Source organism: Bemisia tabaci, chromosome 8 (genome assembly GCF_918797505.1).
Source record: "Bemisia tabaci chromosome 8, PGI_BMITA_v3".
In the NCBI taxonomy this organism is placed as follows: Eukaryota; Metazoa; Arthropoda; class Insecta; order Hemiptera; family Aleyrodidae; genus Bemisia; species Bemisia tabaci.
In genome coordinates this window covers 14,808,537-14,826,540 of record NC_092800.1, presented here as the reverse complement: position 1 = coordinate 14,826,540, position 18,004 = coordinate 14,808,537, and the positions used below count along the sequence as shown (strand labels likewise).

At 39.3% G+C, this 18,004-nt stretch overlaps 1 protein-coding gene and 1 long non-coding RNA gene across 3 annotated transcripts in view; both read right to left on the bottom strand.

Moving 5' to 3' along the window:
• The window catches only part of LOC109037253 (uncharacterized), a 335,208-nt gene that overhangs the window by 31,780 nt on the left and 285,424 nt on the right, over positions 1–18,004 (bottom strand). For both annotated transcript variants that reach the window (XM_072303873.1, XM_072303872.1), the window contains 2 exons: positions 16,068–16,175; positions 14,038–14,131 (listed from right to left, as the gene is read on the bottom strand). In XM_072303873.1, coding sequence (XP_072159974.1) covers positions 14,038–14,131; positions 16,068–16,175 — 202 coding nt within the window. The remainder of the gene's footprint in view (positions 1–14,037; positions 14,132–16,067; positions 16,176–18,004) is intronic.
• Positions 799–4,781, bottom strand: LOC140225217 (uncharacterized). Its single transcript, XR_011900356.1, has 2 exons — positions 2,604–4,781; positions 799–1,997 (listed from the first exon to the last, which is right to left on the bottom strand). It is a non-coding gene; the product is annotated as an uncharacterized lncRNA (long non-coding RNA).

The window sequence follows — 18,004 nt, the reverse complement described above, 5'->3', positions numbered from 1 at the left end:
CAAAAATTTCATGTCCAACCCCTCTAATTGACTCAATCCACTGTGCGGCGGTCGGCGTGATACGCATAACGCCTACAAGACTGTACGAATACTTCACGCATTGTGCCAAACACAGTGCGGTCTGCGCGGCGCGTCAGCGGAAGTTAAAATTATTAAACCACACTTATGTTTGTTCTTGCATAATTTTTATGTACCTTCATTTCTTACAAATGGAAGGCCTTGTTCACACATAGATAGGTTTACAGAACTTAACTTTCGCGCAAAGTTCCGTGCGAACTTTTGCTAGTAGTGAGGGGCATAGTGTCCTTTCTTTTAATTTTTCTTGTTTTGCCGGTTGAAAATGCGGGTGTGATCCCTGCGAAACGTCCCGGGTTTCTTATTATATTTTATGTGTTTCTTTTTATTATTTGCGGCCTTAGTCCCGTTTTAAGTTGTTTCTCTGTTACTGTTTCGGGCCGATTAAGTTGTTTTTTATTGATGTTTCGAAACGAATGAGAAGGGGGCGGCAAAATACAGGTGGCCCATAGGCAGCAAGTAGGTAAATCCGGCCCATGGGCGGCAAGTAGGTAAATCCAGCCCTGTTTTTTAAATGAATTTTGAGTCAAATTTACGTGAGAAATTGATTTACCAAGATTATTTTTCTTAATTAAAATTAACTTTCTTTTTAATACAGTTTTTACGTAAATACATTTGTTCGTAATTTCCAATCCTTTTTCCGAAATTTTTATGTTAATTTAATTATTATGTAAATTTGACTTCCTTTTCCGAATTTTTTCTTTTTCCGCGTTTTACTGTGACTTTTAACAATTTTAGACTTTCTTTCCTTACTCTAGTAAGGATCTAGTCGTCAGAATCTATCCTGAACGACAACTTACATTCATGGAAAATAAAGCTTTAAATGTTCCTGACCATTTGTTACCATCCAAACTCACTAGAACACATTGTATAGGTATATGAAAAATTTGAAGAGCATCGCTGTCAAAAGCTAAGTTCTCCTTCAATTTAGCTCTTTTTGTATGGTCTACGGGTAAGGACAAAACTAACTGTTTTTGCTAAACGCTTACTGTTTTTTATTCATAAAATTTGAAAGTCTCAATGAAAGCAAAGCTATGTCCAATCACAGCTAGGTATTTTTATTTTGAGACTGCACATCCCAACTTCTCCCACTTTTTCAGCCGAATTATTTTTTTTTTGGGCTAGATTTTGGTTGGTGCAGTAATGCTGATGGTTATTTTTAGAAGACTATGATGGTGAAACCTAAAGTTTCCAATGATATTTTATCAGCATAGTAAACTCAACCACGACTTCAATCATAAATAATTCCATTTAACGAAATCAAGCTGAAAGGCACAAGTAAGGGTTCATGAAAGTTGAAGTCATAGCTCAACATTATAGGGTAGGTTCAAGTAACTTTTAACGTGTTTTAGACTTTTTTTTCTTACTGTAGACCCTGAAAAACCACTTAAATTCAAGGAAAATAAAGCCTTAAATGTTCATACCCATTTTTAAATGTCAGAACTCACTAGACCACATTATATTCATGATAAATTTGAAGAATATCGCTGTGAAAAGTTGAGTTTTCCGTAGATTTAGCACTTTCCGTATGGTCTTTAAGGTAATGACAAAAAGTGCTAAATTGAAGGAGAACTCAACTTTTGACAGCGATATTCTTTAAATTCATCATGAATATAATGTGGTCTAGAGAGTTCTGACAGTTAAAAAATGGTTATGAACATTGAAAACTTTTAGTTCGATGAATTGAAGTTGTCCCTTAGGGTCCATTAGCGCTAAGGAAAAAAATTCTAAAACTTGTTTGAACCAACCCTATAATATTCTCCCACAGAATTCACTTTCAGACAGTAATAATTATTCAACATAAACATCAACCATTACTGATAAATCATCAAAGATCCTATTGGGCGAAATTCAGCCAAAAAGCACCAGTTTGGAGTCTTGACATTTTGGCCACCGTTGGTTGCTTATTTACGCTATTAACCCTAGTCTGCCTGAGCCTCTGAACCAACGAGAAAGCCTGAGCGGGGTCAATTTGACCCCAGCTGAAAATCAATTAGTTAGCTACGTTTTTTTCATGTTTTTAGTTAATATCAGTGCACTAACCTTACAGGCCCTCACCATAAAGCATATCTAAGTTTTAAAAAACACGGCGCAGGGTATGCAACCATTTTATCATACACATGTTGCCATGTTGTTCTCAGCATGAGAAAAAAAGATCATAGGGCTACTAAATACTGAAAACGAAAAAAATCTGAAAAATTTTGCTTGTTTTATAAGTTTCTGAAAAAAATTAAAAAGAGAAAAATGAATACACCTTCAAAGTAAGCTTTTGTGATGCTAAATGGTAAAATATATGTTATAAGGATATCTGACCCCGCTCAGGCTTTCTAGGGGTACTCGTGAATTTTTTGATCTCTCATGCACATTTTTTTTTTTATTATTATTTTTCCTTCAAAATCGTGTTCCTAGATGTTTTTGTAGAGCTATTTGTGAAGGACAAAAAATTTCGTGCATACCAAGAGAAATGGCAAAGAGTTGAAACTCCCGTGGGGTCAATCTGACCCCACTCAGGCAGACTAGGGTTAAACTGTGACTCGATGATAAAGAATGCCATAGGGCGACATTCCGCCGAAAGGCACCTGTGTGGGTTCTTTACATTACGGTCACAGTTGATTGCTAAACGCTACCAAACCATGGCTAAATGATCAGAAATTCCATTTGGTGACACATGTTAACACTCTTTGAACATCTGAGGTATGAGTTCTGGAAATTTTGGCTATACTTGGTTGCTAAACGCTACTTAACAGTAAATGTTCAACAGTGACTTGATGATAAAGAATGCCATAGGGCGACATTCCGCCGAAAGGCACCTGTGTGGGTTCTTTACATTACGGTCACAGTTGATTGCTAAACGCTACCAAACCATGGCTAAATGATCAGAAATTCCATTTGGCGACACATGTTAACACTCTTTGAACATCTGAAGTATGAGTTCTGGAAATTTTGGCTATACTTGGTTGCTAAACGCTACTTAACAGTAAATGTTCAACAGTGACTTGATGATAAAGAATGCCATAGGGCGACATTCCGCCGAAAGGCACCTGTGTGGGTTCTTTACATTACGGTCACAGTTGATTGCTAAACGCTACCAAACCATGGCTAAATGATCAGAAATTCCATTTGGCGACACATGTTAACACTCTTTGAACATCTGAGGTATGAGTTCTGGAAATTTTGGCTATACTTGGTTGCTAAACGCTACTTAACAGTAAATGTTCAACAGTGACTTGATGATAAAGAATGCCATAGGGCGACATTCCGCCGAAAGGCACCTGTGTGGGTTCTTTACATTACGGTCACAGTTGATTGCTAAACGCTACCAAACCATGGCTAAATGATCAGAAATTCCATTTGGCGACACATGTTAACACTCTTTGAACATCTGAGGTATGAGTTCTGGAAATTTTGGCTATACTTGGTTGCTAAACGCTACTTAACAGTAAATGTTCAACAGTGACTTGATGATAAAGAATGCCATAGGGCGACATTCCGCCGAAAGGCACCTGTGTGGGTTCTTTACATTACGGTCACAGTTGATTGCTAAACGCTACCAAACCATGGCTAAATGATCAGAAATTCCATTTGGCGACACATGTTAACACTCTTTGAACATCTGAGGTATGAGTTCTGGAAATTTTGGCTATACTTGGTTGCTAAACGCTACTTAACAGTAAATGTTCAACAGTGACTTGATGATAAAGAATGCCATAGGGCGACGTTCCGCCGAAAGGCACCTGTGTGGGTTCTTTACATTACGGTCACAGTTGATTGCTAAACGCTACCAAACCATGGCTAAATGATCAGAAATTCCATTTGGCGACACATGTTAACACTCTTTGAACATCTGAGGTATGAGTTCTGGAAATTTTGGCTATACTTGGTTGCTAAACGCTACTTAACAGTAAATGTTCAACAGTGACTTGATGATAAAGAATGCCATAGGGCGACATTCCGCCGAAAGGCACCTGTGTGGGTTCTTTACATTATGGTCACAGTTGATTGCTAAACGCTACCAAACCATGGCTAAATGATCAGAAATTCCACTTGGCATAATGGAGATGTTGCATGTGTGAGGAATTTGCGATTTGACTGTTGAATCTTGGGTAAAAGGTCACAAGAAACACGATGGTGCCACTGGTTTTCTCTGAAATCATCTCCCAAGCTCAAAAAAAAGCACTCAAGTTGAGGCTAAAATGGAGGGAATATCCCACCCTACCCTGAGAGTCCAAGTCTAGATCAAGACCAACTCTCCATGCAAAGATAGGGAGCTAATACATTGACACGGTTACCAATTTATCTGGGGACTCCAAAACTGAAAACACGGCAACCCTGCTAATGTATTTGCTCCCTATCTTTGCATGGAGAGTTTGTCTTCATGTAGACGTGGACTCTCAGGGTAAGGTGGGATATCCCCTCCATTTTGGCCTCAACTTGAGAGCTTTTTTTGAGCTTGGGAGATGATTTCAGAGAAAACCAGTGGCACCATTGTGTTCCTCGCGAACTTTTATACAAGAATCAACAGTTAAATTGCAAATGCCTCGCACATGTAACATCTCCATTGGGCCAAAATGGACCGATATCAATACCTCATATGTTACTTGGTTCCTCGAAAATTCTCCTCTTGGACTTAGCCTAAAAGTGTGGACACTTTTTAGCCTCCGGCGAAACCTAGAGTCTATACGGCTTCGCCGCACGACTAAAAAGCTCTAAAAGTGAGGCCAAAATGGATAAGATATCCCACGCTATCCTGAGAGTCCACCTCTACATCAAGACGAACTTCCATGCAAAGATAGGGAGCAAATACATTAGCAGGGTTGCCACTTTATTGGGGACTCCAAAACTGAAAACACGGCAACCCTGCTAATGTATTTGCTCCCCATCTTTGCATGGAGAGTTTGTTTTGATGTAGAGGTGGACTCTTAGGGTAGGGTGGGATATCTCCTCCATTTTGGCCTCAACTTGAGAGCTTTTTTTGGGCTTGGGAGTTGATTTCAGAGAAAACTAGTGGCACCATCGTGTTTCTTGCGAACTTTTACATAAGAATCAACAGTCAAATCGCAAAATCCTCACACAAGCAACATCTCCATTAAAGACATATATTTTGAAATGACGTTCAAGCACACCATGTATATTGCAAACGAATCATGAATGCAGCAAAGTTTGGGCCAAAATAAGTGCTACACTATAGAAGGGGGGGGGGGGATTTTGCGTGGCGGATGAGACGGCGGTGCGGTGTAGTTGCAAGTTCCATTGATGGAGACGATGCGTGAAATCCATTCATTAAACGCGCGCGGGAGAGCGCGAGTGCGGTCCGCGCTCCAATGGGTGTCGCGACGCGGGACGCGGACAATCTCGAGTGCCTTGCGCCGTTTTTATTGTATCCCGCCGTAAAAACTCACCCGCCAAATCGTGCCGATAAAATTTCAAAAATCCCTATGAGTATAAATTCAATTCTGAGTGTCAGATAGATTGCTGCTTTCATGCAATGTTTACGTGAATAGAGGTAGAATAATATATACATAAAGTAATATAGTTACTAATATTTAAGTGCTGTACATAAAACAGCACTTAAATATATTAAATCAATGAATGAAGAGAAAAGATTTGATAACTATTGTATGTTTGCATTTAATTCTAGGGTTTCCATAATTTCCCTTTCTTCAATCCCCTGACTTCCTGACTTTTCGCTAACTTTCTTGCTTATTCCTGACTCCAGAATCTCAATATTGAAAACATCATTTTCTTAAGGTGATTCGATGGACGCAATATTTTGTGTCAAAGAGATGTGCGATATGTCGCATCGATTCGTTCCATTTTTCAGCTACTCGTCATTTTTCTCGAATTTTGAGATTGTAATTCTGTTGTCAGGGGACTAAAAAATTCGCTTACCAATTTTGATGAACATGGTTCAACATAATATAGGTGCGGTTATTTTTTAGAAAGAAGATATCGCATTCGAGAACAGTTTCGATATCAGTATCGAATTCGATATTTTTCCTCTAAAAAAATCACGCCTTTATTACCTTGAATTTGTTTGTCAAATTGAAAAGCGAAAGCTTGAGTCTCCTGACAACAGAATTGCGATCTCAAAATTCGAGGAAAATGACAAGTAGCTGAAAAATGGAACTAATAGGTGCGATGTATCGCATGTTGTTTTGACACGAAATATAGCGTCCATCGAATCACCGTTAGTATTTTCTTTGAACTACGTTGACTTCTGCTAAAGTTTAGATTCAAGGTGACTCCAGAATACCCATATTCGATGATTTTTCCTGACCTCCGAACAAAACTTCCGCGTAAGTTTTTTCTTTGAACTTCCCTGGCTTCTACTAAAGTTAGCCATGAATCGTCACCTCATACGACGTAATAAGCTCCAAGCCAATAGGGAACGTTCTTCGTGTAACTCCCTCCGATTTACCTCCTTTTAAAAAAAAAATTGAAAAATTTTTTTTTAAAACTTTCTAAAGCTCGGAAATGCGTTTCTCGCTAAAATTTACCAAAAAAACGTCAATTTTCAAATCTATGCCTAAATCTAACAAAATTCTTATTAGCTTACAGCATTGACTGTCTAGGAGGTACGTTTCCTGACTGCTGCGTGGTCCAACCCCCCGAAGCGCTTGGCGCCTCAAGATGTCATGCGATTACTCTGATGATTTCAAATTATGAAGTAAGATATGGATGAAAAACAAAGTGCTGGTACAGTATAAACTAGAGTACCTTTATAGACAGAGTATGGCCATTCGTATCTTTTTATACAGGAAAACTGTGCCGCTTTTTGAGTGGTCTACGAGTTTTTAGGCTTCATGATGCTCTTACGGCCGTAAATAAACAAACAAGATGGCGGCTCACCGTAACATCGATAAGAAGCTAAAATTTGGACTAAATTTCAATTATACGGCAGTAACAATTTAAACTAGCATTTCTACGATTAGCACTTGAAAAAACACATGAAAACACTGTTAAATCGCCTTTCGCCTTAATCACAGGAGGATGTAAGATGTGCATAACCTCAGACTTGCTTGCTGATGACAGCCATCTTGTTTGTTTATTTACGGCCGTAAGGACATCGCGTTAGCCTATTTTCACGCGACCAATGAAAAACCAGCACAGAAGTGGCCATACACTGTCTATAAAGGCTTTCTAGTATAAACCTGTGATTCCTCAAACATATTTTGAAAATAAAATCTGGTTTTTTTCCAACATGGCAACAATGCGCGACGGAAGCACTCTGCGTTTTTATTGGCGTTATCGCGGCGGGCATTTGGGCCGGATACACAATATGACGTCCCGGCCCCGACTTTCCTATTGATGGCACTCCAGTGTCCACCGCACGACACCCTCCCGACCGAAAACCGCTCAACACCATTTAAAACCCTCGGGCGGATACGCTGTTTCTCCCAGGCGCGATGTGTCACGGCCGAAGGAGTGAAAGTGCGCGGTGGCGGCGCGGGCACACGAATCGCATCTTCGAGAGGCTCGTCAAACTGCCCGACGTCGCACGAGCGAGGAAAACACAATCGCCGGGGAAAACTCCAATTGAGCCGCTCGGACGTGAAACGGCGTAAGTGATGTAGGGATAGCATTGCTCTTGGGATGTTTTTCCGGCAGGACTGGTTGTGAGCGTTGTTGAGGTGTCGCGGGCGGGAGGAGAGGGGGTATCGCAGTGGGCACTTGGGCGATTTCTTTGCGGAGACGGTGGCACGGGAAGACAGATTCAAGGCGAAGGACACAAGTAGATGGTATTTCATGTATCAAACAGGTGAGATTGTATAGATATCGATTGATTCAACATGTATACAAAGCCTCAAAAGTCGTTTTCGAATGTGTTCTTTTATCCAGTCATTTCAACTGGCTATAGATGATCACGCACGTGTAATTTTGACTCCAGGGAATTCGATCATTTTTAAGTTTTTGCACAAACCATGACGGTGACGACAACGTTTCAGAGAATTTCCGAAGTATCGCTTCCTCTGATAATATGTCATTCCATTGTTAACGAATAATATCACGAGGAAATTTGTGTCACGGTTGACAACTAAATCTTCTTTCCTCAAGACCTTGACATTTTTTTACAGTAGAGCACTCAAAACAACGAACAATCACGGAAAATTCAGTTTCAGTGAAGGTCCAGCCTAATTTTCCGCGGTTCTGTGCGTGTCGTCAATTTTAGAAGTGAGTTCTCTGCTTTTTTTAAAAAGAAAATAGCCAGGCAAAACTCTCTATCAAAATATTTTGCTTTTGGTTTCACCTTATTATCAGATATTCACCTGATTTCTCAAACACTGTGAAATAACGTGAACTTAGAGCTGAAAAAACGTGAACGTAGAATAACTGTGAGCGTAGGTCTCGAGTAAATATCGTATATTATTTTGCCTTTCGATTTGTAATTATATTTCGGGACGCACTTTTAAGATTATTTCAAAATAATTTTTAGCCAAAATTTTTGTATTAATAAATACCTGACGTGCAACACCGTTATGTGATGCTCAAAAATTCTCATGAAATTTCCTAAAATTCAGAATTAATCGATTGATCTATCGACTATAGAACCGTTCTTCAAAAGGCTAAATATCCACCTTAAACCTGTTTTTTTTTTGGTATTCTGTTCTGCTCATCATTTAATAAATGAGTGAAAACGCACGAGATGGACTCTCAGAAATAGCAAAGATTTATTAAACCTTTTGATGAGGATGTTTTATATTTACAGTTTTCTCTACACAACGGACTCGCTATATAGAGAAAGCAACATACTTCCATCAATATGAGGGTCGTCACTCTAGTTTATTCAGTCCTTGCTACAGCTACATTGTTAATTTTTTCATGTGCTGCCAAACCGCATTCTTTTACCACCGGTACGGACGCAAGTCTCTTACTACTTCCTCATGACGTTGAAGTTGATGATCCTGATGTGAGCCCGGGAGTTTGGAGCTGGATAGAAGCAGTGTGGTAAAAAATACTGCAACTCAGAATCACTGTTTATCCACGTGTCTTGAGAAAAATAAAATTTTGCCTACACGTAAAGATGTAATTGTTCGCAGTGAAGCAAATTTTTCCCCCGATAGTTTTTACACAAAGTTTTCAACCGATGTCAGGACTTCAAAACGAATCACGTCGATTGCAAAATGTCAAAATTTACCCGCAGAGTTCATCCTTTGGTCAAAACACAAATAAACATGTGATTGTCCATGAGAGAATATACTTTTCTTAACAGATACGCAAACTTGAGTCGATGAAAATCGGTTTTGACGTCGGGCAAAAGTTCATCGTTTCCCCGACGAAAGAACGTAACTTTATTTCAACGTGCCACGTTTATACTCGAGAATTGTATTTGACTGTCGGACGTATGGACGCATTTAAAAGGAACTATATCAATTCCGACGTGAACCCTGAGATTCATAAGAGCACGTGCACGACAGGGCTCATGTCAAAAGGGATATAGTTTCTTTTTGATTTAAATACGCAATATTTCTCTTAAGTACCAAGGAAATATGCCGTATAAAGGTACGGGAGTGGCCAGATATTTTCAGATAAAATTTTTGCAAAACATGTTACGTAGTGCTTCATTTTTTAACTTGTTAAAAGACGCATTAGTTTATAGCAATCCGAACGTAATTTACAAAAAGTCGCCCAGCAAAATGCTTACCACGACGACAAAATGTCATGATTAGGCGAATTTTATTTGATCTTTCATTCTTTAAGTTGCTCATCAACCATCGTCGGGCGAAAAGTACTGTTGACGTCTGAATTGGACTTATTTATGCTGAAAGAAACTATGTTGCACGCAAGTCCTATGCATTGGTTCCTTTTAGCATAAATACGTCCAATTTAACTTTTCCCTCGCTCGATTACTTGGCTTAGATTGTCTAGGCGAGGTGTCAAAAATATTCCGTCTGTTAGTGCATCTTTCCGAACTATGGGACAGTAGACAAGGAACGAATTTAGACATTCTGATACATGTTTACAAACCAAAATTTTATATAGAATACGATTCCCACAGCAAAAATTATTGAAATTAACTCCTAATCAATAGGTTTAGTGTCCCTTGACGCGTGAATTCAAACCTCCCGCTCATGAAAAAACAAAAGTCTACGTGAGTCAAAGTGCGCATCAAAAGCTCCCGGAACAGTTGCTGCAGTATGAAAATATGGAAACCTCAGTTTCAGTACTTCGGCTCAGCTGTTGTACGTTTTTAACACTTTGAACAACACAGTGTTTATTCTAAGAACTATAATGCTTCGGAATGCTACAGTTCGTACTTTGTCAACTAGTTTATTTAACTTTTCCCTCACTCGACTATTTTGCTTAGATTGTTAGTGGGGGATTTCAAACTGAGGGGCTTGGAGGACAGGCACATATAAGTGCAGTTTTCGAAAAAACTGAGGTATAATGATTTCAAGTAAAATTAGTCTTAATGCATCATATTCTGTGAAAAATTCGCTCCCGAATTCCAATTTTTAAGCATCGAAAAGTCAGTTTGAACTTTCTTTCCGCCATTAGGACCCGTTGGATGCAATTTCGAAACTTCAAGCACGTATTTCTCGAAATGGCAAAAACTGCACTTATGCGCCATGTCCTCCAAGCCCCACAAATATGCTGTCTGTAGGTGCATCTCCTCGAGCCAATTGTTCATTTGCCCGATGTCAAAGTTGGGACGTGCGCAAACAGAGTGGAACGAAGCGAGTCGGCGTGTGCGCATGCTCGGTGCCATGGACCTGGAGTCCTGGACCAGCTCCCCGCAGAAAACCGGAAGAGGTCTCTCCGGCGAAGATAAGTGATTTCCGCTTGATAATTTTATCACTTCTTAAATTGGGTTCGTCACCTACTGAAGCCCTGCACTTGCGGCATGCATCTTCGCTTCGTGTGCGTTACCAGCCGCATCGGACAGCGTTGCCACGACGTGAGTTTGAAATTAATCGTTTCCAAAGCAGGCAACATAAACTTTGCGGCGCGGCCGAGGTAGATAGATGAGATACGCTGTTATGCAGCGATTTGCAGTCAACTCTACTGCCATTACAGCTGCACTTACACATAACTGGACATAGAAAAATTTGCTCAAACGTAGTTTTCCAAAAAAGGGCATTTTGTCACCTTCCCGCCAAAGTATCACAAGCGCCATGTGACGTTTCAAAATTTTATTTTTTTACGGAGTTGTTGTTGATTGAATATGTTTGAAAATTTCACTGAATTTTATCGGCAGCCCAAAGAAAATTCAGTGAAATTTTCGGACAGTTTCGTTGAACGATTTCTCTGTAAAAAAATACAATTTTGAAACGTCACATGGCGCTTGATGAAAGTGTCGGAAAGTTTTAATTGTCGCGTGGCGCTTGTGATACTTTCGCCAGAAGGTGAGGATTTACGCCATGAGCCCCTTTTCCTGAAATAGTCAATGAATCCTGACTTAGCCCCTGACTTAGCTTGGTCTCTTGGCTCAAAAAGTTCATTAATTAAGCTGAAACTCGGGGCATAAATGCATTTAAGATACTAATAATCCATTTATGCAATTTCTGGAAAAAGGGCATAACACGCACATGTGCCTGTTTTTCCGGAAATCTTCTTCATTCCAGATATCTCAGGCGTCCCAGACCAAGAGCCATCCCGCTTAGGATACATTTTGCCCGACTCTGTAATATTTTTTTACGCTTGAGTTTGAGTCCTTCGGTAACGGTAAATTTGGACATGTTTATGCTAAAAGGGACTGTGTGCATAGGGTTTGCCGTGTAACATAGTTCCTATTAGCATAAATACGTTCATTTGAGCTATTCAGTGGCTGGTAGAAATCAGTTCGAGGCAAGAAAATAACGAATTCCGGGCAGGAAACCACCTATTTCCAAGTCTGCTGCCGATGACTGGAATATAGGTGAGCCATGCTCAATCGGTTACTGACCACGACCGACCAGGTCACCCGAGCGCTGTACGTGCCACCGCGCTCCGGGGAAATGGGAATTCTGACCGTCGGTGTCGGGCCGTTAATCAAATTGCTCGAAAACTGAGGCGGTCCATTCTGCCGTGCTTAGGCAAAACGCCGTATGAACATTCGACAGTTGCCAAATTTCATCCGATAAAATGTTTATTTTTGAGAAAAATTATGAATATTTTTCCTGGAAATTTTCAAACACTTTAGTTCAAATTACAAACAAAATTATCTGAGAAATTGGAAAAAAAATATTCACAAATTTTCCTGAAAATTAGTCATTTGTCGAAGGAAATTTGGCAACGCCTGAAGATTCATACGGCGTTCTTCCATAGCACGGCAGCATTCGAATGCGGTCCAGGTTCATTTCCTTCGCTTTGAATAATTGGATCATGCCTCCTCATCCCCGCTCCGCCGTTGCGTTCGTCACTGTTGTCATTGTAGATTCATTTCCAAGTTGGACACTGTTAGAAATCTTGGAGTGCATTTCACTCCAAAGCCTGACACCCTCCCCCACCCCCCGGAAAAACTCGAATGATACTCAACAGGAGTGAAATCCATTTCATGAGTGCGGAATGAGTCCGTTGCGCAAAACTCAACTGATGTGCTGTAACTCAACGATGATGATAACGCCTTGATGCAACTATTCGTCCTCGTAGGATGCGCGGGCTGCATATACAAAAAATTGAAGGCACTTCAAGTATCTTTTCTACGCAGCGAATGGAGTTAAACGGCGCGCTCACACAAAATGTCATCTAGGCGTTATCAAATGAATTAAAGGGACCAAACCGTCTCTCGCCAACATTTCTCGCCATTATTCCGCCGCTGTGAAAACTTTGTTACGAGAAAAATTGGGTTCATTGTCACAAGGGAAGAGCGTTGTCGGCGGTTTCTGTTTCGGGTTCCGCTATGAGGAATCTATTGATACAAGACAGTAATGGGTCTGTTGCGCGCAAGAGACGCAACTAACAAGAAGTGAACTTGTTTTTGTTGGTAATATCGCACAAAAATCACGATGGGCACATAAAAAAAGTCTAAAAAACAATCTGCGCATTTGGTAACACGTGCTATTTCGAATTTCCCACAACCGCGGGCAGTTTTTCTTAGTCGCCGACGACCAGATTTGCCAAAAAATAAAAGTAAGAACAAAAAAACCATCTCGCAAACTTTTTGTCGCATATAATTTTGATCGTTTTTAAGTGTTTGTTTCTGCTTATTTCTTTTTTGAACAAAAATTGAAGCTTTAAATTGACTAAAATTATACGTTAGAAAAGTTTGTGACAGTTGGCAATATTATTTGTTTATTTAGGATATATTTCCTCGCATCTCTCTCTGAAGAAACCTGAACGCCGGTCTTTAAAAAAAAACTGCTCGGAGACTTAGCAAATCCAAAAAAAAGGTGTTACAATTCACGCAGATTGTGCGCAATGGCGAAGCTTTCCGACTTTTTTGATGTGCCCACCTAGATTTTCGTGCAATTTTATCTTCAGAGATTGCAATCACGTCGCTGCATCTCTTGCATGCGTGCAACGGACCCATTGAAATCCAATTCATCCTTGAATGTTAGATCAATTTTTAAAAGGATCCATGAAGATAGTGCCGGAATGTGTTATCACTGACGATCCTTGAAATTTGGCGGACTTGGGCTTTGCGCATTTAAATATATGGTAAATAATTTATCGATTCTAGTCTGCATCTTGTTAAATAGATTATATGATCAGAGTTAACTTGAGGAAAAACAGTTTCATCATCTTTGCGAGGATCGCTACTGAGCTTAATTACGTCCAACTATAATCCAATTAGATTCTAACGAGCAATTTTCTTGTTTATATCTCTTGAGGGTCATTATTTTAAGCTGAAAATTAATGAGTTTCCTTAGAGCCCTTCCTAGCATCATCGGAAAAAATTCCTTATACATTAAAAAAAACAAAAGAACCGACGAGACAGAAAAAACTCTTGGTCACTGGCTGGGTTCCGGAAGAGCACTCGTGATAGAGCAGAGAGGGAGAAAATTAATCAAGACCGAAGAAAAAAATGAAAAATGGACTCACCTGACTTGCAACGGCAAGGATCGTGTTTATCCAAGTAGTGAGACAGAGTGTCCCAGCCCCCGCCAACACGCACCATGACGTGACTCCTGAGGACCTGCAAACATATTAATCCAAAACACGTCAGTCTCACGAAAACTAATGACGTCCAGCTTGGCTCCAAAGCCACAAATTAAATACGAAAATCACTTAATTTCGTGGATCTGAGGGTTACATTACCGCGCTGCCGAAGAACGTCACGTGGACATAGAAATGTTGCTAAATTTCCTACGATAAAATAAATGCACCCTGACCCTAGTAGGAACGACTGTTAAAAAACTCTTACATTTCAAAAAGGCAACTCTTGTAAAAAAATTTAAAGTGTTCGTTTTAGGAAACCCTTTTAGGCTATTTTTTAAAGTAAAATTTACGAGCGGTAAAATTTAAGTAAAAAGGTGTTATAAAAAAACTCTTGAAATATCATCTGTAGTTTTTCAACACTAACGATGTTTGAAAAAATATTAAAAAACTACAATGATATTTTAAAGAGTTTTTATTGACACTCTTTTCATTAATTTTTACTTCTTGTAAATTTTACTACCACAAAAAAAAGCCAAAAAGGGTTTCCTTAAAAGAGCATTTTAACAGTTTTTGTCTTGGGGGTTTTTGGGAAATGATAATTTTTTAATAATTTGATACAATTAAATTAATAAGATAAAAATTACTATTTGCCAAGTAGGAGCTTTTTTGCGGCATACTTCCAATTTCCAAAATCCAATCATTTTGAAGGCTAAAAAGGTCTTTGCGGACAGCTGTCCCATGAAGATGAAATAGAACACCTAACGAGCAAAATTCTGCCAAAAATTTTTAAAAAAATTGTATTTTTTGGACAAAATTTGGCAACGTTCAAATGTTCATACAGCGTTTTTCCTCAACCAGTCGGTGAAAACCACGGGTTTCGACCCCGATCTGAAAACGGCGGCCGGGCTTTGTTTTTGAGATGACTTCGATGACTTGCAGCTTCTGATGGTCCTCGGGCGCCCAGTTCAAGGTTCCTTGTCCTGTTATAGAATCGCGTAGGTCCGTGCAAAGTCTCTACGCACATACGTGGTTTTGTATCCCGGCAATGCTGATCTCGGGTTCGCGTGTTCAACGCGGTCAGCCAGAACGCGGAACCTTTTATTTTGTGCCCGAACTGCGAATGGGGCTATCACGAGCGTCGATTGGCGCCGTGTCCTGATTTTTCGATGTTTTTTGGGTCTCCGTGATTCTGAGTTTTTCCGTCATTTTTTTTTACGCACATCAGATTTTGTTGATAATCACTCGCATTGGCGGATCTAGCAAATTGGCAACACTGTTTTTCTCCATTTAAACCTATGGAAATGTATCGATTCTTGGAGAGGCAGGTGCCCCGACAAGAATCGATTATTTAACATAGGTTTAAATGGAAGGAGTCCGTTGTTGCCAAACTGCTAGATCCGCCTCTGATCGCTCGACGGCTCAACTTTAAAACTGCAAATATCAATTTCAAAATTTGTGCGTATCCTTGAATTTTAAGAGGAAAACAAATTCGTTACATTTAAAAATTAGGAAAAAATATATTTGTTTCATTTCAGAAACATACGTCCAATTAGTTCCTCTAATCAGATATAGATGACTGCTTTGTAATTGTAGGCTCTCATAGTCCAAATCTACATTTCTCTAATTTTTCAGTAGGTATCGCTTTAGGGTCTTTGACTAAGAGGTCGATTCTCAATGTTGGTTGGCTTTTCCTCAAAACCATTTATACAGAATTTCGTGGTTTTGGAGTTTAGTCATCTTACTATTTATGATGGAAATCATACAATTCTATTTCGCTTTGGGCAAATAGTACCTGCAATCAGTTAAACGCATTGAGAACGCTCTTTTTAGTGCCGAACACATTGTTCCCAAAAAACTTAGATCCCATTGTTCGACATAACCCTTCTAAGAGTGTTCCACTTTGTTTTCAGCTTAAGGATGATAACATGGGGCTCATGACACAGTTTTAGTGAAGATTAGATTATATTACTTACTCGGACGAAGATTAAAACTTTCGTGTCTCCTATGCGGTATTTTCCCTCTGAAACTCTGATCATCGGGAACTGAGTAGGGCAGCGACATTTCTCCACTTGTTCTCGAACCTGTAACACAAAACAAAAACAATGCGTTAAAACACCGGTTACTGTAAAAAAGAGGGAGCAAAAAAACGAATGTTCCGACTAAATTTTTTCTCTGTTCCCAAGTAGCATTGTCATCCACTTTCTAGGTGGCGCTCATCACGAGAAAGTCTACTTTCTAGATAGAACAATTTTCTTGAAAGAAAATAGGTATAAAGTAGATCTAGAAAATAGACACAAGAAAATAGAAAGAAAATACATTTTTTCATTGCATTTTCTGAAAAGAAAACATTAAGAAATTGGCTAGAAAATAATTCTACTTCCAATACATTTTCTATCTTTTTTCCGAATGGAAAGTTGACAGAAAGTAGACCACTGAAATAGATCTATTTTCTTTGGTCAGACTTTTGACACGCAATGTTTTTTCTTTCTATTTTCTGGATAACTCTCATTTTCTTTGTTTTTTCTAGAAATCTTCTCAATGTTTTGTTTCTAGAAAAAAATTCTGTTTTGCTACTTGGGTTATGATTAATTTTTAAGATAAAAAAAAAAACATCAAAATTCTGCAAGACAACGAATGATTCATTTTCTATCGGTAGCGCATCTTCAGAACCAAACTCGCGAAGAAAAGTCCACACCCTACGTGTGAATGATGCGGTACACAAACGAAAAATAAATGGCTCCGTCGGTTAAACTGACATGATAAAGGAGGTAGCAACCGACGAGTAGGGCGGGTGAAAAACAACGGAAGATTTAAGTTAGCAAACACTCCGGTCTGAGGAATATGTTAATGCTCGAGGTTATTTTTCAACTCTCATGGTTGGAAAATGTATGATATGCTATTCAGTTGAGATGCATTTCCACGAATGGGATCATAGATTTACTTCCTGCAATCTAGTATAACACGCTTGCCGACAGGAAAAGTTAATCTGTGAAATGATTCTTCTATCTGGATCACTGACCTTTCCCCATACTGTCATCGACCTCATCATTCAAGTTGAGTCACGAGCAGTGGCGTGGCGTGAATTGCGATATATCGATTGTTATGCCATTTAAAACTATGAAAAAATATCGATTATCAGGGTGTTCGCAGCGAACACCTTAGTAATCGATTCTTTACCATAGCTTCAAATGGCGAGATATCGATCATCGATTATTCACGCCACGCCACTGACGAGCTTTTATGTCTTCCGAGGTCGGTTCGAAGCAAACGTCTGGTATAGAGGAAACACGTTCCTTCAGTGTGATGTTCCAAACTCTTCATTTTTATTAAACTTTTTTATACGTTGATAGTTGGATCACATTTAACAGAAGGGAGCCTTCGCGAGTTTTAGGGAAAATTGAAAAAAAAAATGATTTATTTAAACCGAAATTTTGGATTTAAACTGAGGATGAAGCATATTTGGATTTCGTAACTGAGAGGAAATGGACCGCGTTAGGCAAAAAAGATCCAGGATAGTCATTTTCAAATTTAATTTTTACAAAGTTTAAGTTTTAAAATTTTAAAGTTTTACATGAAAACGGTCGTGCGGTTTTTTGTGCAAATTTCAGTAATTTTCTGCATTGTACGAAGCAAATCCCTTAAAATTTTCAGATAAATCCGTTCAAACGCTCTCTTGTGGAAAAGAGAACTGCCCAGTTAAATTTTGCAATAGCCGATGCGGCTGGGTTCCTTTCTGCTAAACGCGATCCAAATATCATGGTACGTTTGAGTTTAAAGTGATGCGGAGAATTCGCCAAAATAGTGATACTGCTATTCGTGTTTCCCAGTCGGGCGTTTAGCATAATTGGCAGATTTAAGGCACTTTTTCGCGATCGAAACCACTCTCCGCTTAGTTGAGAACGGAATTGGC